The sequence below is a fragment of the Salmo salar genome, chromosome ssa19, assembly GCF_905237065.1.
Source record: "Salmo salar chromosome ssa19, Ssal_v3.1, whole genome shotgun sequence".
Classification (NCBI taxonomy): domain Eukaryota; kingdom Metazoa; phylum Chordata; class Actinopteri; order Salmoniformes; family Salmonidae; genus Salmo; species Salmo salar.
In genome coordinates, this window is record NC_059460.1 from 53,495,157 (window position 1) to 53,522,291 (window position 27,135).

Consider the following 27,135-nt stretch of genomic DNA (forward strand, 5'->3'; position numbering starts at 1 on the left):
TTATCTGTAATACCGAATAGCAACCGCGTGACGCAGCATGAAAACGTGAACGCTTTTGGTGGACAGTCTGCTGTGTGGGGCCTAATAAGGTACTCCATTCATTGACTAAAGGGATTCCTATCTCCTTTCTCTAATATCTCTGCACATCCTCCAGTCCGGTCGCCATATTGTGTTGCACCTTTCAACTTAAAGTGATTTCAACAAGATTCTGCATAGTGTACCGTGGACTTATTTAAATTGATTTCAATGGCGTTTCAGTGTCAAAGGGACTGTTACATGCAAGAGGTATGAGGGAGAGAGAGTAACATTTGTCTAACTTGTGCTTTTTTTTAAGAGCAGGTACAATCAGGAGCTTGCTACTGTTAGCTGAAAGGATCCGAGCCGACATGACAACCTACGTTACAGCTAGTTAACAAACGTTCTTAAGAGTAACTTGTACTCTCTTTGTGTAGCCTACTTTAGTTAGATAACGTTAGTAGTTGACAGGCAGAGTTAATGATTGTTTACACGATATCTAGTTTTCCAATGCCATGATGAAATGTCAATCAAAAAGCACGTTAGTCACACAATAATGGGGGACCGCTGCCGGTTTACGGGCTCCTAACCAACTCTGCTATTGTTTTTTTTCTTTTTTTTTCTTCGCATTGTTTGTGACTCATTTTGTACGTAATGTTGCTGTTACCGTCTCTTATGACTGAAATGAGCTTCTGGGCATCAGAACAGCGATCGCTGCCCTCGAACTGGACGAAGATTTGTTCTTTAATGAGTCGCGAAGAAAAGACGGAGGGCAGGGTGCCTTGTAAGAATTCCCCAAGTAGATATACCACCACTACCCTTGGTATTACTGGCCAACGTGCAATCATTGGAAAACAAACTCTATGATTTAAGACTGCCCTACCAACAGACATGAATAACTATTATAAACTGGACGGTTCGAGCCTTGATTGCTCATTGGCTGACAGCCGTGGTATATCAGACCTTATACCAAGGGTATGACAAAACATTTATTTTTACTGCTCTAATTACGTTGGTAACCAGTTTATAATATCACTAGGGCACCTCGGGTTAGTGGTACATGACCAATATACCACTGCTAAGGGCTGTGTCCAGCACTCCACGTTGCATTGTGTTTAAGAACATCTATTAGCTGTGGTATATTGGCCGTATACCATACCCACTCGGGCCTTACTGCTTAAATATCTTATGTTTCACCAACACTTGGCTAAACGACGACACGGATAATATCGAGCTGGCTGGTTTCGGCAGGACAGAGCAGTTATTTCTGGTAAGACGAGGGGCGGGGGTGTGTGTCTATTTGTCAATAACTGCTGGTGAGTGATGTCCATTATTAAAGAAGTCTCGGTTTTGCTCGCCTGAGGTAGAATACCTCATGATAAGCTGTAGACCACACTATCTACCAAGAGAGTTCTCATCTACTCAGACTCCCGAGTGGCGCAGTGGTCTAAGGCACTGCTTCTCAGCACTAGAGGTGTCACTACAGACCCTGGTTCGATTCAAGGCTGTATCACAACCGGCCGTGATTGGAAGTCCCATATTGTGGCGCACAATTGGCCCAGCGCCGTCTTGAGTTTGGCCGGGGTAGGCCGTCATTCTAAATAAGATTTTGTTCTTAACTGACTTGCCTAGTTAAATAAATGTAAAAAAAAAATATTCGTAGCCGTCTGTTTACCACCACAAACTGATGCTTGCGCTAAGACCTCAATGAGCTGTATAAGGCCATAAGCAAACAAGAAATGCTCATCCAGAAGCGGTGCTCCTAGTTGCTGGGTACTTTTAATGCAGGCTAACTTAAATCTGTTTTACCTCCTTTCTACCAGGATGTTCAACCAGAGGAAAAAAATCGGACCTTAATTCTATCCCCTTGATTCCTGCATACAAGCAAAAACTAAAGCAGGAAGTACCAGTGACTCGCTCAATACGTAAGTGGTCAGATGACGCGGATGCTACGCTACAGGACTGCTTTGCTATCACAGACTTGAATATGTTCTGGGATTCATCCAATGGCATCAGAGTATACCACCTCAGTCACTAGCTTCATCAATAAGTGCATTGATGACATCGTCCCCACAATGGAAGTACATACATTTCCCAACCAGAAACCATGGATTACAGGCAACCTCCGCACCGAGCTAAAGGCTACAGCTTCTGCTATCAAGGAGCTGGACACTAATTTGGACTCTTATAAGAAATCCCGCAATGCCCCCAAATGAACCATCAAACAGGCTAAGCATCAATACAGGACTAAGATTGAATTCTACTACACCGGCTCTGACGCTTGTCGGATGTGGCAGGGCTTGAAAACTATTACGGAGTAAATCAAATCAAATGTATTTATATAGCCCTTCTTACAAGATTCAAAAGGCACTCGCACATCTGAGCAATCTTGTTACAGGTGCATGGCAACAGTTGAAACAGGATGAAGGAAAAAAAGGAAACCGCACACTGTTCTTGATAGTATCACTGATATTTAATAAGCTTACGTATCGGCCAAACGGCCTTCGTCAGAGCTTTTGTGAATTTTCTGAAAACAGCACCTCTATGTAGACCTAGCCCCACCCACATCCGTTCCACGTATGGAAAGGGGTTGGAGGCAAAGGAAAAATAAATAAGTGCTACCAAACATAACAATATGCATTTCACAAATATTTCAAAAGTGTATAGACGAGGCACCGAACACGTCCATAAAATCACAACGAGGACATAGCAAGTTTTCATTAATCATTGGGTACATCATACGAAAAAACAAAGTAATCTTGAATAGGAACATATTTTAAATTCACAACATAACATACATAGGCATTTCATCAATAAGTCCTTTAGGAAATAATGTCTGGAGGGTGAAAATCCAAAAACATTCTCTTTTGCTCAGAGTATTATTAATATCACCTCCCCTGTCTGATATCTTGACTTTCTCTATACCACAAAATCTAAAGGTAGAAATGTCATGCTTTTGGTCATTAAAATGTACTGCGACTGGATAATCCCTGTCGTTTCTCCTGATTTAACTTTTATGTTCACTAATTCTCTGTTTGAGAGAACGGGAGGTCTTACCGACATAGCAGAGCCCACATGGACATTTAATAATGTAAATAACATGGGTGGTGGTGCACGTGATGATATCGTTAATTTGAAACCGTTTTCCTGTGTGTGGGTGGCAGAAATATTCACACTTCATCATATTGTTGCACTGTGCGCATCCTCTACATTTATAGCTACCATTTGGTAGAGGGTGTAAAAGAGCCTGGCTGATTTTCTTTCGTGGCTGGCAGTTGGCATGAACCAATTTATCGCGCAAATTGCTACCTCTCCTATATACAATGAATGGTGGATTCTTGAATTCAGCCGGCAAAGCTGGGTCCGATGATAAAATATGCCAATGTTTCTTAACCACACCTCCCACTTTTCGCGAATTCAAAGTATATGTGGTTGTGAACATAACGGAGTGCTCTTTTGCTTTAGCTGGTCTTTTTTGTAACAATTCATCTCGTGTTTTTCCCAATGCCAAATGAAGAGCTTCATCCACACATTGTGGCGAATAGCCTCTTCTTAGAAACCTAGTGCGCATCTCCGCTGCTTTTTCTAGATAATCATCATTGGAATAGCATATACGGCGCAGTCTGAAAAACTGGCATCTAGGAAGTCCTCTTTTTAATGGCTCAGGATGGAAGCTGTAATAGAGTATTTCTGTCTGTTTCTTTTCGATACAGAGTTGTAAACAGGGTACCATTTGATTTCTCAATCCACATATCGAGGTAATGAACGCGTTGAGTGTCACTTTCAATAGTAAATTTGAGATTGGGATCCATGTCATTGAGTAGTGCCATAAAATCTGACAGCTCTTGTTCAGTTCCTTCCCATATGCAAAAAATGTCGTCAATATATCGATACCACTTCAGGATTTTTTGTCTCTAGAGAGTTGAAAACAGCAGGTCTGGGACAGGTAGCACGTCCGGTGAACAGGTCAGGGTTCCATAGCCGCAGGCAGAACAGTTGAAACTGGAGCAGCAGCACGGCCATGTGGACTGGGGACAGCAAGGAGTCATCATGCCAGGAAGTCCTGAGGCATGGTCCTAGGGCTCAGGTCCTCCGAGAGAGAATTAGAGAGAGCATACTTAAATTCACACAGGACACCGGATAAGACAGGAAAAATACTCCAGACATAACAGACTGACCCTAGCCCCCCGACACAAACTACTGCAGCATAAATACTGGAGGCTGAGACAGGAGGGGTCAGGAGACACTGTGGCCCCATCCAATGATACCCCCGGACAGGGCCAAACCAGGATATAACCCCACCCACTTTGCCAAAGCACAGCCCCCACACCACTAGAGGGATATCTTCAACCATCTACTTACCATCCTGAGACAAGGCTGAGTATAGCCCATGTAACAGTGTAGGTTCCGTTCCTCTCTTCGCCCCAACCTGGGCTCGAACCAGGGACCCTTGCACACATCAACAACAGTCACCCACGAAGCATTGTTACCCATCGCGCCACAAAAGCCGCGGCCCTTGCAACGCAAGGGGAACAACCACTTCAGGTCTCAGAGCAAGTGACGTCACCGATTGAAATGCTATTAGCGCGCACCACCGCTAACTAACTAGCCATTTCACATCGGTTACACCCACAAAGATCTCCGCCACGGCACAACCCAAGGTGGGGGCGCCAACCCAGACAGGAAGACCACATCAGTGACTCAACCCACTCAAGTGACGCACCCCTCCTAGGGACGGCATGGAAGAGCACCAGTAAACCGAGCTGCCCAGTGACGCGAACCTATGAGCTAAATGCCTTTTTTATTCTCGCTTCGAGACAACCAACACTGAAGCATGCATGAGAGCACCAGCTTTTCTGGACGACTGTGTGATCACACGCTCCGTAGCCGATGTGAGCAAGACCTTTTTAAACTGGTCAACATTCACAAAGCCGCGGGTCAGACGAATTACCAGAACATAGACCAACTCCAATTCGCATACCGCCCCAACATAGCCACAGATGACGCAATCTCAATCGCACTCCACACTGCCGTTTCCCACCTGGACAAAAGGAACACCTATGTGAGAATGCTGTTAATTTACTACAGCTCAGCGTTCAACACCATGGTGCCCACAAAGCTCATCACTAAGCTAAAGACCCTGGGACTAAACACCCCCCTCTGCATCTTGATCCTGGACTTCCTGACGGGCTGCCCCCAGGTGGTAAGCATAGGCAACAACACATCTGCCACGCTGATCCTCAACACTGGGGCCCCTTGGGGGTGTGTGCTTAGTCCCCTCCTGTACTTCTTGTTCACCCATGACTGCGTGGCCAAGCATGACTCAAACTCCATCAAGTTTGCTGACGACACAACAGTGGTAGGCCTGATCACCGACAATGAGAGAGCCTATAGGGAGGTGGTCAGAGACCTGATTGTGTGGTGCCCGGACAACAACCTCTCTCTTAATGTGAGCAAGACAGGAGCTCATTGTGGAATACAGGAAAAGGAGGGCCGAAAAAGGCCCCCATTAACATCGACAGGACTGAAGTGGAGCGGGTTGAGAGTTTCAAGTTCCTTGGTGTCCACATCACCAACAAACTATCATGGTCCAAACACACCAAGACAGTTGTGAAGAGGGCACGACAACACCTTTTCCCCCTCAGGGGACTGAAAAGATTTGGCATGGGTTCCCAGATCCCCAAAAGGTTCTACAGCTGCACCGTCGAGCATCCTGACAGGTTGCCTCACCGCCTGGTATGGCAACTGCTTGGCATCTGACCGTAAGGCGCTACAGAGGGTTGTGTGTACTGCCCAGTACATCACTGGAGCCAAGCTTCCTGCCATCCTGGACCTATGTACTAGGTGGTGTCAGAGGAAGGCCCAAAAAAGGGCCAAGTCCTAGACTGTTTACTCTGCTACCGCAAGGCAAGTGGTACCGGAACACCAAATCTAGGACCAAAAGGCTCCTTAACAGCTTCTACCCCCAAGCCATAAGACTGCTAAACAACTAAAGGGTCACCCGGACTATTTACAGTGACCCCCCCCCTTTGTTTTTACACTGCTACTCGCTGTTTATTATTTATGCATAGTCACTTTACAAATTACCTCGACTAACCTGTACCCCGCACATTGACTCGGTACCGGTAACCCCTGTATATAGCCCCGTTATTGTTACGTAAATGTCTTGTTACTTTTTCTTTTACTGTAGTTTATTTAGTAAATATTTATTTAACTCTATTTCTTGAACTGCATTGTTGGTTAAGGGCCTGTTAGTAAGCGTTTCACGGTAAGATCTACACCTGTTGTTTTTGGCGCGTGTGACAGATTTTGATTTGAAATCAAGCTAGCTAACAGCTAGCTAGCTAGCTTACATAGACCAGATTTAACTGACGTGGGTCTGTTTGTTTATGATCCTACCTCCAAGTTTTTCTGCTTCATGAAATTTAATGTAGTCCTGTTTTCAAGCCCGAACAGCCGTGGTCGCTGTTTCTTTCATAGCTCTCTTGATGTATGAAATAGCTACTACCAAAGATACTGAACTAAACCAATATATCTGTGCTACCAAATATACTGGTAACAAGCTCCTTCTGTCTGTGCTACTACCAGCAGTTGTTCGGGCTAAATGTGTTTCCAAATGCCAGAGTCACTGACTAGATAAGTTTTCCTTGGCATAAATTAGGTGTTCAACTGACTGTCATCATAATGTTGCAAATTGTCTTTCTCTCTGCAGTTTGTCACCTCAGTGGTGGCTTGCTCACCTGGTGAAATGAAACAAGAAATCAATGGGAAGAAAGAAACCGTTAAAGGCTTCAATGTCAGGCTCCAAGACACCATATTGTTTCCTGAGGGAGGTGGTCAGGTAAATACAGGAAAGCCAAAATGTTCACTGAAATATCCCTCTCTTTCTGGTGAGATAAGGATGGTGTGCTTAAGTGGTAGGACACAGGCTTACACCTAGTATCTTCGATCACCAGCCAGATGACCACGGGCTGATTGGAGATGTGCCGGTGCTGCGGGTGACGAGGCAGGGAGCTGAGGCTGTGCACTTTGTGAGTTCAGCTCTAGAGGTGGGCCAGGAGGTGCAGCTGAAGCTGGACTGGGAGCGGAGGTTTGACCACATGCAGCAACACTCCGGTAAGAGCACAGACAGGATTTACTGTATGTGCAGTGCAAAACTGTACAATTCAGCTTCTCAGAAACAATTACTTGTATTTATGCAGTATGATTTAAGCGGTTCGTTCAGTATAGCCTACTTGAAGGTACAGTTGCATAAATCCTGACTTGTTTTTACTTGGTCCTTAGGGCAACATCTAGTCACAGCTATTGCAGAATCCATGTTTGGGTACAAGACCACATCCTGGTAAGCATGCAGAAAGCACATTGATTTCAGTGCCTGCACTTTTTCAAAAAAAGTAATGCTTTGGTTACTAGCTACATAATTTCCTTTTTAACATGACCATTAATTGAAGTTAGCATTTTTGCATCAATCTTTCTCTCTAATTGGCATGTTCCAGGGAGTTGGGGCGTCAGCGCAGCACCATAGAGCTGGACACTCCCTCCATGAAGCCTGCCCAGATGGAGGCCCTCGAGGCAGCAGTCAATGAGAAGATACGTGCTCATGTTCCCGTCGCTGTTCAGGTCCTCTCCTTAGATGACCCTGCATTGGAAAAGGTGGGCATCATTCATATCAAGTAAACACAAATCAAATGCACCAGAGAAAAGATTGTCGTATAATACAATACAGGCGGCGATGTCACTATGCACAATTTCTCCATATTTCACGTCGCTTTTGGGACTATACGTTTCTATCTGACATTTTGGTAAAACTGTTATTGCATAGTTGCTCTATAGGTGGTCCTTTACATGTGAGGTACACTATATATACAGAAGTATGTGGACACCCCTTCAAATTAGTGGATTCTTCTATTTCAGCCACACCCGTTGTTGACGTGTAAAAATAGAGCGCACAGTCATGCAATCTCCATAGACAAACATTGGCAGTAGAATGGCCTTATTGAAGAGCTCAGTGACTTTCAGCGTGGCACCGTCATAGTATTCCACCTTTCTAACAAGTCAGTTCCTCAAATTTCTGCCCTGCTAGAGCTGGCCCCTTAGTTTCAGTGGAGGGAAATCTTAACACTACAGCGTACAATGACATTCTAGACAATTATGTGCTTCCAACTTTGTGGCAACAGTTTGGGAAATGTGGAATCCTAATTGCAATGCCCCGGTGCACAAAGCGAGGTTCCATACAGAAATGGTTTGTCGAGATTGGTGTGGAAGAAATTGACTGGCCTGCACAGAGCCCTGACCTCAACCCCATTGAACACCTTTGGGATGAATTGGAACGCCGACTGCGATCCAGGCCTAATCGCCCAACATCAGTACCCGACCTCAAGAATGCTTTTGTGGCTTAATGGAAGCAAGTCCCCACAGCAATGTTTCAACATCTAGTGGAAAGCCTTCCCAGAAGAGTGGAGGCTGTTACAGCAGTAAAGGGGACCAACTCAATATTAATGCCCATGATTTTGGAATGAGATGTTCCACGAGCAGGTGTCTACATACATTTGGTCATGTAGTGTATGTCAGATTGTTTTTGGGGGGGGGAAATTTACGATGAAAAAAACATAAGTTATATCTGCACAAACACCTTTTAACTTGGTGCTATGAGGTTCGATCTGTTCCAATCACACAAGGCTGGGTTGTCATTCAAAAATAATGTATGTAAGGTGTTATACTTATTGAATCATGAAAGACCAAGACATCACAAAACAGTTCTGAGATCTGGGACTTGAAAAATACTTATTTCAAAACTATACAGTGCATTCGGAAAGTATTCAGACCCCTTGACTTTTTCCACATTTTGTTACGTTACAGCCTTATTCTAAAATGGATTAAATTATTTTTTCCCCCCTCATCAATCTGCACACAATACCCCATAATGACAAAGTGAAAACAGGTTTTTAGAAATGTTTGCAAATGTATTAAAAAGAAAAAACGGATACCTTATTAACATAAGTATTCAGACCCTTTGCTATGAGACTCTAAATTGAGCTCCGGTGCATCCTGTTTCCATTGATCATCCTTGATGTTTCTACAACTTGGATTCCACCTGTGGTAAATTCAATTGATTGGACATGATTTGGAAAGGCACACACCTGTCTGTATAAGGTCCCACAGTTGACAGTGCATATCAAACCAGAGGGGAAAAAAATCCTAGACCACCTTTATTCCACACACAGAGATGCATACAAAGCTCTCCCCTGCCCTCCATTTGGCAAATTTGACCATAATCCTATCCTTCTGATTCCTGCTTACAAGCAAAAACTGAAGCAGGAAGTACCAGTGACGTGCTCAATACGGAAGTGGTCAGATGACGCGGATGCTACACTACAGGATTGTTTTGCTAGCACAGACTGGAATATTTTCCGGGATTCATCCAATAGCATTGAGGAATACACCACTTCAGTCATCGGCTTCATCAATAAGTGCATCGACGACATCGTCCCCACAGTGACCGTACGTACATATCCCAACTACAAGCCATGGATTACAGGCAACATCCGCATCAAGCTAAAGGCTAGAGCTGCTGCTTTCAAGGAGCGGGAGACTAATCCGGACACTTATAAGAAATCCTGCTATGCCCTCAGACCCACCATCAAACAACCAAAGTGTCAATACAAGATTAAGATTGAATCCTACTACACCGGCTCTGACGCTCGTGGAATGTGGCAGGGTTTGAAAACGATTATGGACTACAAAGAGAAACCCAGCCGCGAGCTGCCCAGTGACGCGAGCCTACCAGATGAGCTAAATGCCTTTTATGCTCTCTTTGAGGCAAGCAACACTGAATCATGCATGAGAGCACCAGCTGTTCTGGATGTCTGTGTGATAATGCGCTCAGTAGCCGATGTGAACAAAAGCTTTTAAACAGGTCAACATTCACAAAGCCGCGGGGCCAGACGGATTACCAGGACGTGTACTCAAAGCATGCGCGGACCAACTGGCAAGTGTCTACACTGACATTTTCAACCTCTCCCTCACGTCGGTAGCCATGAAATGCTTTGAAATGCTAGTCATGGCTCACATCAACACCATCCTCCTGGACACCCTAGACCCACTCCAATTTGCATACCGCCCCAACAGATCCACAGATGATGCCATCTCAGTCGCGCTCCACACTGCCCTTTCCCACCTGGACAAAAGGAACACCTATGTGAGAATGCTGTTCATTGACTACAGCTCAGCGTTCAACACCATAGTGCCCTCAAAGCTCATCACTAAGCTAAGGATCCTGCGACTAAACACCTCCCTCTGCAACTGGATCCTGGACATCCTGATGGGCCGCCCCCAGGTGGTAAGAGTAGGCAACAAAACATCTGCCACGCTGATCCTTAACACTGGGGCCCCTCAGGTGTGTACTCCCTGTTCACCCACGACTGCGTGGCTAAGCACGACTCCAACTCCATTAAGTTTGCTGACGACACAACAATAGTAGGCCTGATCACCGACAATGAGACTGACCACCTCCCTATAGGCTGAGACCTGGCAGTGTGATGCTAGGACAACAACCTCTCAATGTGAGCAAGACAAAGGAGCTCATCGTGGAATACAGCAAAAGGAGGGCGGAACAGGCCCCCATTTAACATTGACAGGACTGAAGTGGAGCGGGTCGAGAGTTTCAAGTTACTTGTTGTCCACATCACCAACGAGCTATCATGGTCCAAACATACCAAGACAGTTGTGAAGAGGGCACAACAAAACCCTTTCCCCCTCAGGAGACTGAAAAGATTTGGCATGGGTCCCCAGATCCTCAAAAGGTTCTACAGCTGCACCATCGAGCATCCTGACAGGTTGCATCTTCGCCTGGTATGGCACCTGCTCGGCATCTAACCGCAAGGCGCTACAGAGGGTTGTGCGTACGGCCTAGTACATCACTGGGGCCAAGCTTCCTGCCATCCAGGACCTATATAATAGGCGGTGTCAGAGGAAAGCCCATAAAATTGGCAGAGACTCCAGTCACCCAAGTTATAGACTGTTTTCTCTGCTACCGCACGGCAAGCGGTACCGGAGCGCCAAGTCTAGGACCAAAAGGCTCCTCAACAGCTTCTGTCCACAAGCCATAAGACTGCTGAAATATTAATAAAATCACCGGTGGACAACTTGCATTATCTCCCCCCTTTTGTACACTGCTGCTACTCGTTGTTTATTATCTATCTGTAGTCACTTCACCCCTACCTACATGTACAAATTACCTTAACTAACCTGTACCCCTGCTCACTGACTCTGTTCCGGTACCTCCTGTATATAGCCTCGTTATTATTTCACGATAAGCATTTCACGATAAGGTTGTTGTATTCGGCACGTGATAAAGTTTGATTTGATATCAGAACAAAAACCAAGCAATGAGGTTGAAGGAATTGTCCGTGGAGCGCCAAGACAGGATTGTGTTGCCGCAGATCTGTGGAAGGGTACCAAAAAATGTTTGCAGCATTGAAGGTCCCCAAGAACAGTGGTCTCCATCATTCTTAAATGGAAGAAGTTTGGAACCACCAAGACTCTTCCTAGAGCTGGCCGCCCTGCAAAACGGAGCAATCGGGGGAGAAGGAGCTTGGTTAGTGAGGTGATCAAGAACCCGGTGGTCAATCTGACAGAGCTCCAGAGTTCCTCTGTGGAGATGGGAGAACCTTCCAGAAGGACAACCATCTCTGCAGGACTCCACCAATCAGGCCTTTTATGGTAGGGTTGCCAGACGGAAACCACTCAGTAAAAGGCACATGACAGCCCGCTTGGAGTTTGCCAAAAGGCACCTAAAGGACTCTGACCATGAGAAACAAGATTCTCTGGTCTGAAACCAAGATTGAACTCTTAGGCCAGAATGCCAAGCGTCACGTCTGGAGGAAACCTGGCACCATGAAGCGTGGTGGCAGCATCATGCTGAGGGGATGTTTTTCAGAGGCAGGGACTGGGAGACTAGTCAGGTTTGAGGGAAAGATAAACGGAGCAAAGTACAGCGAGATCCTTAATGAAAACCTGCTCCAGAGCGCTCAGGATCTCAGGACTGGGGCAACGATTCACCTTCCAACAGGAAAACGACCCTAAGCACACAGCCAAGACAACGCAGGAGTGGCTTGCTGATCGAACATCTCTGGAGAGACCTGAAAATAGCTGTGCAGTGACGCTCCCCATTCAACCTGACTGAGCTTGAGAGCTTGGGGAGAAACTCCCCAAATAAAGGTGTGCCTGTAGTGTCAAACCCTGTAATCGCTGCCAAAGGTGCTTCAACAAAGTACTGAGTAAAGGGTCTGATTCTTTTCTTTTTCTTTGTCATTATGGGGTAGTGTGTGTGGGGTGAGGAGGGGAAAACTATTTAATCCATTTTAGAATAAGACTAATGTAACAAAGTGGAAAGTCAAGGGGTCTGAATACTTTCCGAATGGACTGTACATTTTGCAGATAGAAACATGTAGTCCCAAGTCCTTGATTTTTCATATGATAGGTTCTGGTCCTCTTTTTCTGTTACTTAGATTTTTTCCCACCACTTTTTGGGAAGAAGCTCTATGGTAAAAACAAATACAGGTGCCTTAAACATGCTTAAGGCCCTTGGGAGAGGCATTGCTGTTTTTGTCTTGTTCTGTGTCAATATGAAAACCTCCATGGAAGGGGTATTTCACAAAATTTACAAACTTACCATATTTTATTGATAACTAGCAAGTATAGTTTACTTTTGGTGTCAGAGACCAGAAAATTAAATATGTTTACTCATTCCGAGCTAAGCTTTAGCAATGTTGCTAGTTATCCATTGGATATAGTGTATTTGTCATTTTAGGTAACTATCGCTTCAACAAATGTGTGATGAACATGAATTCATATATTTGATGTTTTTAGAAGGACGGAAAGGTATTCTCATTATTTAATCATTAAATGTCTAGTTTGTATTGAAATAATTTAAACATTCTTTGACCTTATGGTTGAACCCAGATTGACATTTCAGAGCCATAACGTTCTATTTGCGATTGCACCCCCCTAAAAAAAAGAAATTAGTATTTTTATACTCTTTAGGTACCATTTTTTTAAAATTATTTTTTTTAAGTTGAGGACCTTAATGGGTTATGAAAGAATTCACTACAAAACAGTTCTGGGATGTGAACACTTCGATGCTCAATATCTCAGAACTATGTTTGCGCAGATAGAACCTTAGGACAATAAGGTCTCCAGTCTTGGCAAAGCTGTGTTGACTTCCCTTGTGATGTATTAACCCATGAGCTGTGTGAAATGACTACTGTATATTTTAACTCGTCGTGTTGTATATCTAATAGGTGAGGAGTCGCGGTCTCCCAGATGACGCAGCGGGGCCTATCCGGATCATTGACATCGAGGGCATTGACGTCAACATGTGCTGTGGGACCCACGTGTCCAACCTCAGTCACTTACAGGTGGAACCTCCAGACCTTACACAACTGTCAAACACGGTCACCTTTACTTTATGGGGTTATGTTTATGTCCTAACCACACCGCCTCCCCTCCTACTTTGCTGATGGGTTTAATATTTGATACTATGTAGCTCATCTCTTGTATATTTAATGTGGCTTAATATGGCTTTATGGATGTAACGCTTCTCTCACTTTTGACAGATTTGAATCTGTGTTTTAGGTCATAAAACTCCTGGGGACTGAGAAAGGAAAGAAGAACAAAACTAATCTGTTATTTCTGGTGGGAAACCGGGTCCTAAAGTATGCTGAGAAAAGCTACAGCACAGAACGCTCACTGGTATCCCTCCTCAAGTGAGTTCTGCTGAATGTGGCAAGAACCTAATGTGCTATAAATGATATATAGGGATTTTAAAATGCAATAGATGTTAAGAAATAAAGTCTGTAACACTTGATTGGACTGTGTTTGACAGAACGGGACCAGATGATCATGTTGATACAGTGGACAAGATCCAGAAGACTGTTAAGGGGCTACAGAAAGTGAGCTATTGAAAACCTTCTGTTGCTCTGAAATCCCCCTATTCTGCCTTTAATTTAATCATTAAACAAACTCTGTTTTCATTTGACAGAGTAACCTGGGCCTCCTGAGAGACATGGCTGTTCTAATAGCCCAGAACTTCAAGTGCAACCCAGAGAGGGGCAACTTCTTCACCTTACACAAGTGAGGGTCTCTCCACATTTATTTTATTTATTTATTTTATTTCACCTTTTATTTAACCAGGTAGGCAAGTTGAGAACAAGTTCTCATTTACAATTGCGACCTGGCCAAGATAAAGCAAAGCAGTTCGACAACATACAACAACACGGAGTTACACATGCAGTAAAACGAATATACAGTCAATAATACAGTAAAGAAACAAGTCTATGTACAATGTGAGCAAATGAGGTGAGATAAGGGAGGTAAAGGCAAAAAAGTCCATGGTGGCAAAGTAAATACAATATAGCAAGTAAAACACTGGAATGGTAGATTTGTAGTAGAAGAAAGTGCAAAGTAGAAATAGAGATAATGGGCTGCAAAGGAGCAAAATAAAATAAATAAATACAGTAGGGGAAGAGGTAGTTGTTTGGGCTAAATTATAGATGGGCTATGTACAGGTGCAGTGATCTGTGACCTGCTCTGACAGCTGGTGCTTAAAGCTAGTGAGGGAGATAAGTGTTTCCAGTTTCAGAGATTTTTGTAGTTCGTTCCAGTCATTGGCAGCAGAGAACTGGAAAGAGAGACGGCCAAAGGAGGAATTGGCTTTGGGGGTGACCAGAGAGATATACCTCCTGGAGCGCGTGCTACAGGTGGGTGCTGCTATTGTGACCAGTGAGCGGAGATAAGGGGGGACTTTACCTAGCAGGGTCTTGTAGATGACCTGGAGCCAGTGGGTTTGGCAACAATTATGAAGCGAAGTCCAGCCAACGAGAGCGTACAAGTCGCAGTGGTGGGTAGTATATGGGGCTTTGGTGACAAAACGGATGGCACTGTGATAGACTGCATCCAGTTTGTTGAGTAGGGTATTGTAGCCTAGCAGTAAGAGCATTGGGCCAGTAACCGAAAGTTCGCTGGTTCGAATACCCGAGCCTACAAGGTGAAAAATCTGTCGATGTGCCCTGGAGCAAGGCGCTTGACACTCATTTGCTTCGGGTCGCTGTGCTTCTATGGCTGACTGCAATAACAACACATTTCACTGCACCTATCCAGTGTATGTAACAATACATTTTTATTTTTATTTACTTCAATTTTTTTGATGGACAGATGATATGATTTGGCTGATAATCTGTCACTGAAAATGTTCATCAGTTTATTAAAATAGTCAAGATAATTTTTTCTCTGTTTAGGAAGGAGGGTGACAACGAGTTCATGAGCATCATAGCCAATGAAATAGGCACTGAGGTAAGATTAATACTCTATGTTCCATGTCTAATATTCTTTAGTGAAATGCATCTAAGGTTTACTGTAAGTAGCGTTGTACCATGATTGACTACATTGGAAATGAAGAGTTGTTGTGTTATGAATACCTAATATACCATTATCCCTCCTGTTTTTTGTTTTGTTTTTTTGTCTCGTAGGAGACGTTGGTTTTCCTGACTGTTGGCGAGGAGAAAGGACCAGGGCTGTTCCTTCTGGCAGGACCCAGTGGGAAAGTGTCTGAACTGGGACCACGGTAAGAACTGAATGGGCTCGGCATTAGGAAATCCATTTGATTGTCTCCTGTTCAGGAGCTTGGATGTTTTGAGTTTCGACTTAATGTAAAGTGGGTTCTTATTCTGCAGAATAAACTTGGCAATGTCCCTAAATAGTCAATATTTCAAACTCAAACAAAGACTTTGTCTGAAATGTATAACAACTTGGTGCTGTGTCTGTATTGCAGAGTGCTGGAGATGCTCCAGGGCAAAGGGGCTGGGAAGAACGGGCGCTTCCAGGGCAAAGTAAATAGCATGGCACGCCGGGGGAGGTGGAGACCCTAATACAGGAACACTGCAAGAACGAGCAGTAATGGATGACTGGTGTGTATAGTTTTTTGGCTATATCGTATAAATGAATAAAAAAAAAATTGGCTAAATGGTCTTAATTTAAGGTAAGGGTTAGGCATTAAGTTTAAAATCAGATTTGATGACTTTGTGGCCGTGCCAGCTAGTGACCACTGCAGAGCTGCCTCCAGTACAAGATTAATTTCAGTAAAAGTCAACCTGTGCTTTGCTAAGTAACGATACTTCTGACCTCAGTGATGACCACAGTGTACAGTCTAAATCGAGCTGTATATATTATGAAGAAGAATACGAGATATATTTATGAATATAAGTACAAGGAAAATGTAAAAATTACCATGTTTAACATGTTGGACTAAGGAAGCACACCCATGTAATTAATGATTAACATTGCATTAATGAATGTGTTTGAAGATATCCTTTTTAAATTGTATTTGTTCTGTGCTTATCAGTCTTTTTTTAAATGATTTTGTATATTTCACCTTCAATAAATCAAAGGAAAGTATATACATTTGGACAGTCATTTTCATTTGGTCTGCAGTTGCATAACCAAAAGAAGGACCGACCTTGTCAATTAACTTGCCAGTCAAATATTGATGGTTCAGCCAAGGCTGTCAGTTCTACGTATTTGCAGGGAGTGACGGCTGTGTGACGTGTGAACCTGTGTAATCAGTGAGCGTGAGGCCAGAGGCCAAAGTCCAGGGTTCCATATACAGATGTAGGATCTTCATTTGATCACCCTGTTGCAGGAATGCAAACTTATAGTGTATTTGAGCTTTACAAAGGCTTCTAAACCTTGTAATTTCCACTTTGAAATGTCAGACTTGATTTGCCCTAACAAAAAATGTATCAACCCCTACAAACGTAATTCACATTTCCTGTTGCTGAAGGATCTGTATGGTTGATGACCACTGGTTTGGCTCATATTGTTAGCTGTTGATTTTGGGGTTTGAAAACCATGTAATGATTGTGCAGCAGGTAGCCTAGTGGTTAGTGTTGGGCCAGTAACCGAATGGTTGCTAGATCGAGTCCCCAAGCTGACAAGGTAAAAATCTGTTATTCTGCCCCTGATCAAGGCAGTTAACCCACTGCTCCTAGGCTGTCATTGAAAATAAGAATTTGTTCTTAACTGACTTGCCTAGTTAAATAAAAATTGTCATTTTACCACTGCTGCATTTTCTAAGTTTTGTGGACTTGCTTATGGTTTATCTATAATATTGTCATTAATGTTAGGAAACAAACATTGTAGAATGTCTGAACTGATACCTAACAGTATGTTTAGTAGTGTTAGATAAATAGCACATGGTCAGTGATGTATTTGAAAGATTTTTATTATAAATATCTGACAATTTCCAAAAATATTTAACAGGAAAAACAGTTACAAAACAAATATGAACATTGTTATATATTACTTTCTTAGAACACACTGTAAAGCAGGCCACTAAAGTCCCTGCGAGAGCTTTTGGGCTCATTCTCCTGGACTAGTTTGCTTTATCTTTTTTCAAAATGAGGTTTAGTCAAAGCAACTGCAAGGAAACATTCACTTTCTAGGCTCCTGAGTTCGCACTGAACTACTTCTAAATTATCATTTTTTTATACAATTAAATCAGTGTCTTAAGTGCCACTGAGTAATACGCTGGATAGTTCTTTCATTTCAGTGTCCACACTATGCATATATAGGAAAACAAGACATTTACAGTGAGTGACTGGATGAACTGTATAGTAGACAAAGACCACAATAGATTGTTCATCTCTTTGGCTATTTGGGAAGAAAGTCAATATATGGAATGATTAAGGATTGAAGCACCAGTGAACACTGTACAATTCTGGAGTGAGCTCCGTATACATAAGTCTGTGTGTCAGCAGTCAACGACCTCACAGATGCTTCTTGCTCTGTATGCTGCTAAACGCTCCTGACATGCAGTAGGGGATGATGCTCACGGTTGCCAGGGGGACAGTGGCACTCTTACAGAAAGACAGAAGGTAGAAAAGGGCGGCGGTGTGCGTGGGGGGCTTGAAGGAGTCAAAGAGGTGCAGCAGGAGCAGCGAGGTAACGATACATCCCACCCTGAAGGGGGTGCTGCTGTTCTTCTTGCTCTCGGTGTAGAGGGGTGAGTGCACGCCCAGGCCCAGGCCAAACAGGGTGCCCATGTTGCGCAGGAGGCTGGCGAAGGGAGTGGAGTCCATGTGGACCCACTCAGCCCTCACACACCACTTCTGGGCTTTCTCCAGGGTCCACAGCAGGTCCACGCCCAGAGCCTTCAGCAGCACGTAGAAGCCCACAGCGAAGGAGAGCAGGAAGATGGTGGTGTAGAAGTACTTCTTCAGACTGGCTCCGTAGATCCACTGGGTTCTGTTGAAGGCCTCGGCCACAACCATACCTAGAAATCAAATAGACGTCATATTAGCATCGTGTAGTTGAACAATCTGCACATTTTGTGCCATAGTTATGAGGGCTTTATACTGACCTGTGATAACTCCACAGACGACTTGGTGGGGGAAGTGGGCAGCAATGAATACTCTGGAGAGACAGACACACACCTGGACTGCCCAGAAGAATGCCCACAGAGTGCCCCGCAGATACCTGCCCAGACAAGGGGGAGAGGGAGAGGAACCATCAGCAAATACGTCTATAGGCGTTTTGAAATCTGTCTGGCAGCTACAATAGTGTACAAGAAACCTTGAATACCACTAAACGTGTGTGACACTACAGGTGAGTAGGCTTCTACCACTGCACATGTAATCATTTTAAATAAACTGTTGCTTTCTTTATCAATTTCCCATATCAATTTGGATACGGTTTCACAACAAAACAACTCAAATGCACTCTTTGGCACATCCCCTTCCCTTCGACAACTAAAGTTAGTTTTCATGGTAAATCATCAGCTACGGTGCTGCACAGAGAACATTGATAAGCACTGAACTAAAAATGGTAAACAAGGATAAGATAATTGAGGACAAGAGAAGGAGGGGTTGAATGCTCTGGAACGTACATGCCCTTGGTGGAAGATCTCGTCTTCTTCTTGGTCAGCATGATGGCTAGGATGGAGGTGACCAGTGTGTAGTAGACGCTTGCGGCTCCCATAGCGTGGCCAGAGGGACTGCCTAACAGAGAAAGGCATACTTCAGTCGATGGTCATAGCACTTTATTCAAGTAAAATGAAAACCCAACAATACTGTACAGGATTCTAAAACATGAATATTCTCAACATCATGAAAATGATAAAGCGTTGGCTATAGTCACTGAATCGCAGCATATATATTTAATGTCATAAGGCACTATGGGAAAAAATAAATGGAAGTAAAGTGATGCTTCTTACCTGGGCCAGTCTCACAGGTCATGGGGTATTGTTCAATGTGAGGTGCAGTGGTATTGCTGTAGTAAGGTGTTTCATGAACCCACCAATACGGCCTCTCGCCAAACAGAATCCTGGAAGGAAAGCACAAGCCACTTAGACTGATGCAGGGAATTTAATTGACAGTGCACACACACAGACATTCACACCTACATTTCAATGTGTCCAGATGTAGCCGAAGGGACACATTTGATCAAGTTCTAAATTGGTATCCCAGTAAGCATTTATTTGAAGGGTACCTATATAATGACTTCATAACACACTCAAACCGTACATAACAGCAGTACATAAGCTCAACTGGACTCACCACTTGAAGACCAGGTTGAGCCAGTCTCCGATCACTGCCACCCAGATGAGCTTGATGCCCACTGACTCCCGCAGGTGGAACCAGAGAGGAAAGAAGATGAAGAAGGTGTTCCTGAGGTCAGCAGCCCAGGACACCCACAGGAACAAACCCTGTGCATCCTTATAGTTGGTCTGGAGGTAATTAGTGGTGCTCACCCCATAGCCCTGAAAGGCATCCGTGACTGCCTCCATTTTCCAACTGTCCTTAGTGAACTATCCGTCTAGGAAGCCAATGTGAGATGTGCTGCAGAAGGAGAGCACTGTAGCTATGTAAGAATCTGCTGGTTGTTTTTATACCAGAGGGACCCACCACCCAAAGGCATGCACAACCTGATCTTTGAACCTTGCACATGTGTAATAAAACACAACAGGACAGGGGAGTTTGGGAGGGTTGTACAGTACTAACAGGAGAGACCATACAAACAAGTACAAAGGAGGGGTAAAAACAAAAGTCAATCAGTGTCTGTGTCGCTCACCCTGAAACAGCATGGAGACAAAAATACGTAATTTATGATTGACCAGTGGAATTCACATTAAAACCTAACAGATAGCACAATAGTTTGTGGCAAAACAAGCCAGCCAAGGGGATGTGTGGACAACGACATTGCTTTTGCTTTTCTCGATTGAAATTCAAAATCCAACGTTTTACTTGTAATACAATAAGTTGTCATTGTAAGACCATGAAATGGATAAGATAAGAACTAAAAGAGTCATATGTATCAACTTACTAAGCCCACTTTTTGGCCAGTTTCAAAAAACATATTTAAAAAATAAGAAATAAAAAAATGTCATATGAAAGGCTGGAAGAGATCAAGACCAACGCACTGTCGAAAATAAGGAATAAATCCAAAACTGAGGCTTGAACGCAAAATAAAGACGTTTATTTTATATTATGAAAGGCTAAATAAATGTTGACGATATGCAAAATCATCCTGTTCATCAACGACCTGCAGATAATCTGTCAGTTATACAATGAATTTCTGATGATTTTGTGAAAATTGTGGTCAGCGTCCTGTGGCTAGCCCACCTGTCGGTTACATAAGGGATCAATCATTAAATAGTGTGGGACTTACTCCAGAGATGCTGAAAAGATAACTGACCAATAAAACTAGGTCCTGGATATGGTACTAACCATGCTGTAAACAAGTCTGATTAGACAACCCCCAAGCCAGGACTCACCTCAGGCTTTAGCTTATTGGAAAGAAATAGTAAATGAACTTATCATTACAGCAGGTCATAAGGTCAGTGCATTTTTGATTGATTTCGTGCCATTCGTTTCACATGATAATGATGGATGTGGTTGAAGTGGTAATGACATGAAAAGGTCAATCAATAGGTCAATCAATTTTCATTGGCCTGCTTAACGTGTTCTTGCTACGATCTTTGCCAAGAGACGTACAGTCCTGGAGTGGAAAAACATTCACCCACTATCACACACACATCCTGTTTCAGGGGCTACCTTATCACTCCAGAGCAGAGAACCTCTCTTTACCGGTTTGGGAAACAGGAGCTCCATGTTGGGGTGTAGGCTAAAGGTCAGGGAGCCTGTCTACAACATCCACTTGAAGGCAAACAAATGCCCTAACCTTGAATAAAGTCTGATGGGAACAGACAGTCCTGGAGCTCCAGAGGAGCTCTACCAGCTTTGGTGCACCTTCCCTGCGTTGCTGATCTGGATCCACACTGCAGTCATGGATCTTTTCCACAGCTGGGGGTGGAGGTGGCTGTCCATCTGCAGACCCAGTATTGGCATTATGAGGGCTGGTTTAGCCTCTACAGTGGCAGCCCTGCATACCACCTTCTTCTGTTTCTTCCCAGGCTGGTTCTATCTGCGCAGGGACGTGTGGGTCAAGCTCATCTGGGTGGCTGCCATCGGGGACTGGCTCAACCTGGTCCTGAAGTGGTAAGGAACGGGTTAAATCAGGTTTATGTCATTTTGGAGGTCATGGATTTTTACTACAAATTTGGAATAAATACACATGAACGAGAACTTGCATTGTCTTGAACATAAATCCTATAAAGTACACTTTTTTTCATAAAAATACACTTTTTAGAGTTGGCATTGTCATTATATAATCATTACAAAGTTGTAACATTTCAAGGAGTTGAATGGTGTCCTCTCTCTCTGGCAGGGTTCTATTTGGAGAGAGACACTATTGGTGGGTCCATGATACCCACTTCTATGGGACAGACCCAGCCCCTGCTTAAAACAATTCCACATCACTTGTGAAACTGGACCAGGTCGGCAATGCCATAGATAGACCAATGTGTGCCAGAGTATAGCAATGCGTGTCACTCAACATACCTCAAGAATATAGTAGTATTGGGAAGTGGAAGTATTATTGTCTTAGTATGTAATAAATTAATGATCATAGGGCCATAACAACCTTTGCACTTTAGTATTGATTCCCATTCAGCAGGGTAAATACATGGAGAATAATCTTATCTGGAAAGGGAATTCAGTTGGAAGTGTACAGTGAATTCCAGTGGAGGCTGGTGACTTGAAAAATTGAGGAGGATGGGAGACCCACGTAGATATCAAAGTGTGTTTCAAAAATCGTCAAGAGTAATTATTTTAACCTAAAGCATTTAATAAAGACATTTATAGTACAATATTATGGAGAATGGGAAAGAGACGGCTACTTACACAGTGTTGGGAAGGGATCACAGCAGTGATTGAATGAGGGTATGAGGCATGAGTTGAGGTGTTCGGAGGCTTGACTTCAGTGCAGGACAGGATTTGTCTGGGAAGACAAAAAACAATAACACAACACACTACACAGTTAGACAAAAGAAGAATGAGTTATGTGTAATAATGTGATTGTGTATGTGATTGACTCTACATACAGTAATGAGAGAAAATGTATGGAGGTACTCACAGTGCTTGGAGAGGAAACACTCAATGTGCCAGTGGATGAGCAGGGACATGAGATGTGGCATCAGTTCATGTCAGGAGAGAGTTGACAATGGTAGTAGAGTGGAGTTGTCATCACCTCTTAATCAGGGAACAGGAGGGGGCTTAGCTTGAAATACAAATAGCAGGTACATTCCATTACAGCTGCGCCATCGAAGGTTTGAACAAGTTTCTTCCTGAAGATAAAACACAGAGTTCACATCTTGCCCACTTGACACATCAAAGTAGCCCAAGAAACATTCCTGAATAACACCCTGATCATCCACATACCTGACGATAACTGACAATTACAAGCAGACTGGTGGCACCATAGTTCCCAGTGCGGGGGAAATTGTTACACCCTGGTGCCTGGAGTTTTTCCATATCTGTTAACCTAACTAGGAAAACTCTGGACCCTATAAGGTATGACAGTGATTAATCAGGCCATACTTGAACATTTAAAACTAGATAAAAAGTAAGAAAAAATTATCATGGACCTATATATTTGCAAATAACTCCCCTTTTTTTCTGTCCTTCAAATAGATTTTGACAAACAAATCAGTACAACAACAAAAAACTGTGCGGCCCTCCATTGAATTTCAAAATCCTGATGTGGCCCTCGAGCCCAAAAGGGGGTAGGTACGGTCTAGGGTTGTTTTGGAGCAGGGCCTTAGTGTCTTGTTCATCCCCAGGTTCTTGCAGGTGGGGCTGTGGATGCTGCTGTGTACAGTGGAGCTGCTGGTATGCATGTCCAGAGTCTACATGGCTGCCCACTTTCCCCACCACGTCATCAGTGGGGTCATCACGGGTCAGAGAACCAGGACTCTAGATGTCTAGATTTCAAGATGTAGACACTTGTACCCTTGTACCCAGCAGGTCCTGCTAACCTGAATGCTACTGCACTGGCGTGGTTATTTTCTTTTCATGTTGTCGTCCTTTCCAGGAACTCTGGTGAAATGTGCAACCAGGCCTAGCAAGTAGTGTAGTGTCAAAGTTATTGTATCTTATTTCAATGATCTTGTAGCTTGATGACAAACTCCCTGGTCTCTATCCATGGCAGGTATCATGGTGGCTGAGTTCTTCTCCAGAGTGCAGTAGATCTATAGAGCCAGTCTGAAGAAGTACTTCAACACCACCGTCTTCCTGCTCTCCTTCGCTGTGGGCTTCTACGTGCTGCTGAAGGCTCTGGGCGTGGACCTGCTGTGGACCCTGGAGAAAGCCCAGAAGTGGTGTGTGAGGGCTGAGTGGGTCCACATGGACTCCACTCCCTTCGCCAGCCTCCTGCGAAACATGGACACCCTGTTTGGCCTGGGCGTGCACTCACTCCTCTACACCGAGAGCAATAAGAACAGCAGCACCCCCTACAGGCTGGGATGTATCACTGTCTCCTTATTGCTGCTACAGATCAAGGATGGCTTGATGTTCTCCTCCAGGAACCAGGCAACGTTTTACATGTTGTCCGTCAGTAAAAGTGCTGCTGCCCTCTTCATCCTCACAGCTCTGGCTCCCGGAGGACTCTCCTGGATCTTCCCAGGTAAAAGTGGGGCGGCTAAGCTGCAATTTTCATAACAATTGTTCACTTTGTAATAAAAGCACCACATTTGGCACAGAGGTAGGTTTATGTACCCTGAAAATATTTTGATATTAGGCCATGACATATTTGGCCCATGGGGGGCATGGCAGCCATCTTACAAAATGGCCACCGAAAGTAAAACAATTTTACAATTCAGAAGGACTGTTTTGATATAACTGCACCAACTTTGGTGCATAGATAGAAAAATGTACACTGAAATCATTTCAGTTGCTTTGGCAACACTATTGTACAAACCAAGGACTATGGTGGAAGTTGAGTGTAGTTGTCACCTGGAGGTGTGTAAATCTGTTGGACTATCAGAAACTGTTTTGATTTGACAAATTAATTGCCTTGCTAAGCTCATGAGCAGAGAGTGGGAATGGGTATGGGAAGCAAGAACACCTCAAGAGCTTGGGACTATAAGGTTCTATCTGCAAAAAAAATATTCTAAGATAATTGGCTTTAAAGTTTTGAACCCTCATTGGTTTGAATGGTGTCAGCAATTTTTTATCTTGTATTCTTTTGAACTTAACAACATGAATTGGGGTATTTGGAGTACTATATAGATAGAAAACATTGAACAGAACAAGGGTATGTCAATAACAAAATGTTGACAAAAATGCAGATAGAACCTTATAGTCCCAAGCTCTTGACCTGTTTCTTCAAATAGATGGCTCTGTTTGTTCCTAATTAAATGTAAATGTTACATACAGTATATGCAATCCTGTGTATACCAACATTTTATGGGGAGACAAGTGAAAACTTGTGATTCAGTAGAAAAGCTTGGAGGACATTGAGGAGCTGAATCTTCTGTTACAGTAAGCAATGATAGCCTAGTCTTCTATCTTCAGCTTTGTGAAAAAGTCTTCCACTGTCTCAGAGCATTCATGCTGTAGTTTCTCTATTTCTTTGTGGTGGTTATGTCTCTTGGGTTCAACTTGATGTTAGTGAATGACACTGCTGGTGTGGCTCCTTCGATGACAACAAGAGGACAAAGGGTGATTATCAGGCCCTGGACTCTGGACCCTTAGCGGTGAGGATCAAGACTGGTTATACTATAATGTACACTAAGTGTTTCCATTTTATTTACTAGATGATGTTGTGAACAAGGTTTCCGTGATTAATGAGCAAAAGCCCTTTTGCTTGGTGTACACAAAGATATTTTTTTACTTTGAGTTAGTTTTTCAGAGAAAATTACCCAAAATGCCAATACTAATTAATGAATTATTACTAGGGACATTAAACATTTACTACTAGACGACCGACCCTCAGCTCAATACATAGCAACACTCTTTACCTCATGCCCACTGACGTTGGGAGTTTTGGGCATGGAGGTTCAACGAGTAGCACTTTTTGTGTACAGAACGATGACTATGTGTATCTGTGCGTTGGTGATACATACCAAGCATACTGTTTCAATCAAACATACCAGCAATAATCAATAAATACTTGACTGTACATTGTCACATCAACACTACTGTACAATAATCTACTTAACTTGACCCTGATATCAAGTCAGTGACAATCCATCCTATCATTGCCAAGTATTGTGACGGACATGCATATTTCCTATAATATTGTACATCCATCCAACCACGTGTTGGTTCCCTCTTTCAGCTCTTATCTCCAAGTGCATCGTGGGTTTTCTTCCTATGCTCACCTCATAAAACGATATACTATATCTATACAGTACAGCTCGATTTGCAAATCTCCCAGTAAATTACCATAATTTTCAGAAATGTTGGTAATCTATTAAAAAAACGTTGGTAATGTATACTAGAATAACATAACACATAAGATATACATTTTATTGTCCTTATAGTGGATAGACCATATGGTTGAAGAGAAAATTGCTTAATCAATGAAAAAAAGCATCTAATCAACAATGACATCATTTGCAATTAACCCTGCAACTCTTCCAACTACTTACTTTTTTCACAACTGTGGTTGTGACTGTTTTACAATGTAAATGAAGGTTGGGTTTGTTTCAATCCTGCCAACATAACCACAGATGCCAGCACACAAGTAATTATCAATTCTGAGTGCAGCTGCACAAGACATTTTTGGTTTACTTTGGATATCCCTATGAGGCTAGTTAGGGACCATCGGTAAATTGCACAATGTACATGGGACAATATGCAAACATTTCAGTAGCTCAAAATTTCAATTACTTATATATAAATTGCCGAAATTCAAATACAAATATTGAAAGCATTTCATAAAAAATCCAAAGGTGTGCAACATGAAAATATTGTCTTATTTTCATTGTGTAATTTGTTGATGGTCCCTATCTAGCCCGGAGATAGGCTATCCAAAGTCAAACCTACTTACCATGATTGCACACCAGCCGGCTGAAGCTATTTGGCGAAATAATAAAAAATAACTCTTCCCATCAGCAAACTCGCACGAGACACCAACATCCAATCATACCCCGAAACCAACTCACGTTTGAATTCAGTCATGGTAGCCATAATTTCTTAACGAACCAAATCAGGAAGTGCAGTCGGCCTTTAAAGATCTATCAGTGAGTAGCTATGTTTCCATTCACTTGTGGAGTGATTTTTTGTCGACATTTAGAAAATTTGCATAGAAAATAGTTGCAACTGCTAGGGTGCGTTTCAAATCAAATCAAATTGTATTTGTCACATGAGCCAAATACAAAAGACCTTACAGTGAATGCTTACCTACAAGCCCTTAACCAACAATGTAGTTTTAAGAAAATAGCCCCCCCCCCAAAAAAAAGGTAAGAGATAAGAAAAACAAATAATTAAAGAGCAGCAGTAAATAACAATAGCAGGGGTATATACAGGGGGTACCGGTACAGAGTCAATGTGTCAATGTGCGGGGGCACCGGTGTTGAGGTATTTGAGATAATTATGTACATGCAGGTAGGGTTATTAAAGTGGCTATGCATAGATGATAAACAGAGAGTAGCAGCAGCGTGGGGGGGGGGGTGCAAATAGTCTGGGTAGCCATTTGATTTGCTGTTCAGGAGTCTTATGGCTT

At 43.2% G+C, this 27,135-nt stretch overlaps 2 protein-coding genes, 1 long non-coding RNA gene and 1 pseudogene across 3 annotated transcripts; 3 read left to right on the plus strand and 1 right to left on the minus strand.

Annotated features, from left to right (window-relative positions):
* The first annotated feature begins 226 nt into the window (after positions 1-226).
* Positions 227-16,469, plus strand: aarsd1 (alanyl-tRNA synthetase domain containing 1). Its single transcript, NM_001140214.1, is given in 13 exon segments — positions 227-285; positions 6,728-6,856; positions 6,972-7,131; positions 7,300-7,357; positions 7,512-7,668; positions 13,317-13,433; positions 13,651-13,781; positions 13,901-13,967; positions 14,057-14,148; positions 15,312-15,366; positions 15,543-15,637; positions 15,845-15,920; positions 15,923-16,469. Coding segments are annotated over 13 exon segments (1,224 nt in total). The 5' UTR covers positions 227-246; the 3' UTR covers positions 15,971-16,469.
* An 806-nt stretch (positions 16,470-17,275) lies between these two features.
* Positions 17,276-19,939, minus strand: LOC106579337 (glucose-6-phosphatase catalytic subunit 1). Its single transcript, XM_014159172.1, has 5 exons — positions 19,626-19,939; positions 19,283-19,392; positions 18,956-19,067; positions 18,431-18,546; positions 17,276-18,343 (listed from the first exon to the last, which is right to left on the minus strand). The coding sequence occupies exons 1-5, from the start codon at positions 19,853-19,855 to the stop codon at positions 17,838-17,840; spliced, it is 1,074 nt and encodes a 357-aa protein (XP_014014647.1). The 5' UTR covers positions 19,856-19,939; the 3' UTR covers positions 17,276-17,837.
* Positions 18,538-22,549, plus strand: LOC123723914 (uncharacterized). The gene is made up of 3 exons (XR_006760735.1): positions 18,538-18,675; positions 21,482-21,566; positions 21,796-22,549. It is a non-coding gene; the product is annotated as an uncharacterized lncRNA (long non-coding RNA).
* A 769-nt stretch (positions 22,550-23,318) lies between these two features.
* LOC106579356 (glucose-6-phosphatase catalytic subunit 1-like) lies at positions 23,319-26,653 on the plus strand (annotated as a pseudogene).
* The last annotated feature ends 482 nt before the right edge of the window (positions 26,654-27,135 follow it).

Bases quoted from the DNA above. Each gene is read 5' to 3' on its own strand.
- LOC106579337 (XM_014159172.1), bottom strand. From the start codon at position 19,855: ATGGAGGCAGTCACGGATGCCTTTCAGGGCTATGGGGTGAGCACCACT. The intron at 19,393-19,625 runs GTGAGTCCAGTT...CTTTCCTTCCAG, and splicing joins CTCAACCTGGTCTTCAAGTG to GATTCTGTTTGGCGAGAGGC. The intron at 18,344-18,430 runs GTCAGTATAAAG...TTTGATTTCTAG, and splicing joins CGTCTGTGGAGTTATCACAG to GTATGGTTGTGGCCGAGGCC.